We start from the raw sequence: 2,096 nt of genomic DNA, 5'->3' as shown, positions 1-2,096 counted from the left end.
TAATGCTGCTGAACTATACATTGAAAATCTGTTTAAGCGGTAAATTTTCTGTTATGTGTGTATATTTCACCACAATAAAAATAAATAAACATCAAGATGAGAGTAACGTCAGTGATGAGTCATCCAAAATAAAGACAACCACAAAAGCTTCCATGGTTGCCAGTGACAGACACCCTTGTCCGTGTGGTTAAAGATGACAGTGAATTTATTGGCTTATGTAACTGAGAAGTCCAGAGAAAAACACTGGCTTCAAGCACAGCTGAATCCAAGGACTCACGTGGTGAAGTCAGGACTCCATCTCCCTGTCTTCCCTTTAGGTAAATAGGAAGATATTCTGCTAAATGTCAACAGAGGCTATTTCTGAAGAGTGAGATGACAGGTGATAGTTTTTCTCTGCTTTGTGCTTGTATCAATTAAGATGCTCCTAATGGTGTGTAATAGAGACCCAACCCTAAACTGTCTGAAACGGTAAGGAATTGTATAGGCTCACAGACATGGAAATACAAGGTCAGGAGGGCTTCAGGAAATATTCTTTGTCTTCCTGTGTCTCAAACTCTGTCCTCAGATCCCTTTCACTTGTAACCCTGAGGTGGCAGCCAGAAATCACCATCACCTAAGACTTCAGTCACCTTCACCAAGGCTGGCAAGTCTGACTTCCCATGGCTCTCAATCAAGAGTAGAAAGAGCTTACTCAAAAGTCTTCGAAAAACTTTTTTGTGTGTCTCATTGACAAGAATCGGGTCATGCGTCCATTCATAAACCAAAGAAGATGGGTCTATTGTTATACCCATCAGTTCACACTTTGAGCTGAGGTGAACTCCCCAACACACATTATTGCTAATTTATGGGGACAGCATAAAAGGGCGGTTCGGGAGTCACACATAATGACTGCAAAAAGTATTTTTCTGTATTTCCTGATTTTTAACTGGGGCGGGGGGCAGCTGGTCAGTACAAGGATCTGAACCCTTGACTTTGGTATTATAACACTGCCCTCTAACCACCTGATTTTTTTCTTTTCATCTTCTTACAAAGTACCCATATTTTATATTTTCTTTTCTCTTTTTTAAAAAAATTTTTTTTTTTTTTGTCCTTTTTGAGACCGGCCACACCCCACTCAGCCAGTGAGCGCACCGGCGGCCATCCCTATATAGGATCCGAACCCGCGGCGGGAGGGAGCACTGCTGCGCTCCCAGCGCTGCACTCTCCCGAGTGCGCCACGGGCTCGGCCATATTTTTTATTTTTTATTTTTTATTTTTTATAACAACCATCCTAATGGGTGTGAGGTGGTATCTCACTGTGTTTTGATTTGCATTTCCCCAATGATTAGTGATGTTTACCATCTTTTTCTGTACTTGCTGGCCATTTGTATATCTTTGGAGAAATATCTATCCATGTTCTTTGCCTATTTTTTAATCAAGTTGTTTATTTGATAATGCATTACTTTTTTCTTTTAATGTGCTGTCCTGATTTTACTTTTTCTCCCTCTTTTTTTATTGATTATATATATTTGTGGGATGCAGAATCAAATATCAGTACATTTGTACAATATGTGGTGATCAAATCAGGATAATTACTACACTCATGTTTACATAATCAATCTTTATGACCCTTAACTAGTTTCTCACCAACCCTCCTCTGCTTCCCTCTTTGCCACTCTAATAATCATAGTTCTGTTCTCTCTTTTGATAATGCATTTCTTTGAAGATTGAGAATAAAGTTAGTATTATGTAGAAAACACTCCATATTTGTTGAACTGGATTTTGGGCAGGTTGAAGATTTGCCATCTCACTGCTGCTGCCTGTGAAGCCCTGGCCTCCACCCTCAGTGTGAACGAGAGCCTGGTGGAGCTGGACCTGAGTCTAAATGACCTGGGGGACCCCGGAGTGCTGCTGCTGTGCAAGGGCCTGAAGCAACCCAAGTGCAAACTCCAGACCCTCCGGTGAGTATCACTATTTTTTGCCATCTTACAAGCCCAAGTCCATAATCCTTGCCCTCTTGTCTGCATTAATTGAAGCTATGTTGCCTCCCTCTTCTCCTGAACTCTAGTTACATCAGCATCCTTTTTTTTTTTTTTTTTTTTTTTTTTTTTTTTTTT

The 2,096-nt window shown here is 40.5% G+C and overlaps 1 protein-coding gene across 3 annotated transcripts in view; it reads left to right on the top strand.

Moving 5' to 3' along the window:
* Positions 1-2,096, top strand: part of NLRP12 (NLR family, pyrin domain containing 12) — a 50,418-nt gene that overhangs the window by 35,433 nt on the left and 12,889 nt on the right. For all 3 annotated transcript variants that reach the window (XM_008591658.1, XM_008591659.1, XM_008591657.1), the window contains one exon: positions 1,770-1,940. In XM_008591658.1, the coding sequence (XP_008589880.1) occupies positions 1,770-1,940 (171 nt within the window). The remainder of the gene's footprint in view (positions 1-1,769; positions 1,941-2,096) is intronic.

This window comes from Galeopterus variegatus, unplaced genomic scaffold, assembly GCF_000696425.1.
Source record: "Galeopterus variegatus unplaced genomic scaffold, G_variegatus-3.0.2 Scaffold7135, whole genome shotgun sequence".
Classification (NCBI taxonomy): Eukaryota; Metazoa; Chordata; class Mammalia; order Dermoptera; family Cynocephalidae; genus Galeopterus; species Galeopterus variegatus.
The sequence above is the reverse complement of the archived record's forward strand: the minus strand, read 5'-3'. Positions and strand labels throughout refer to the sequence as shown.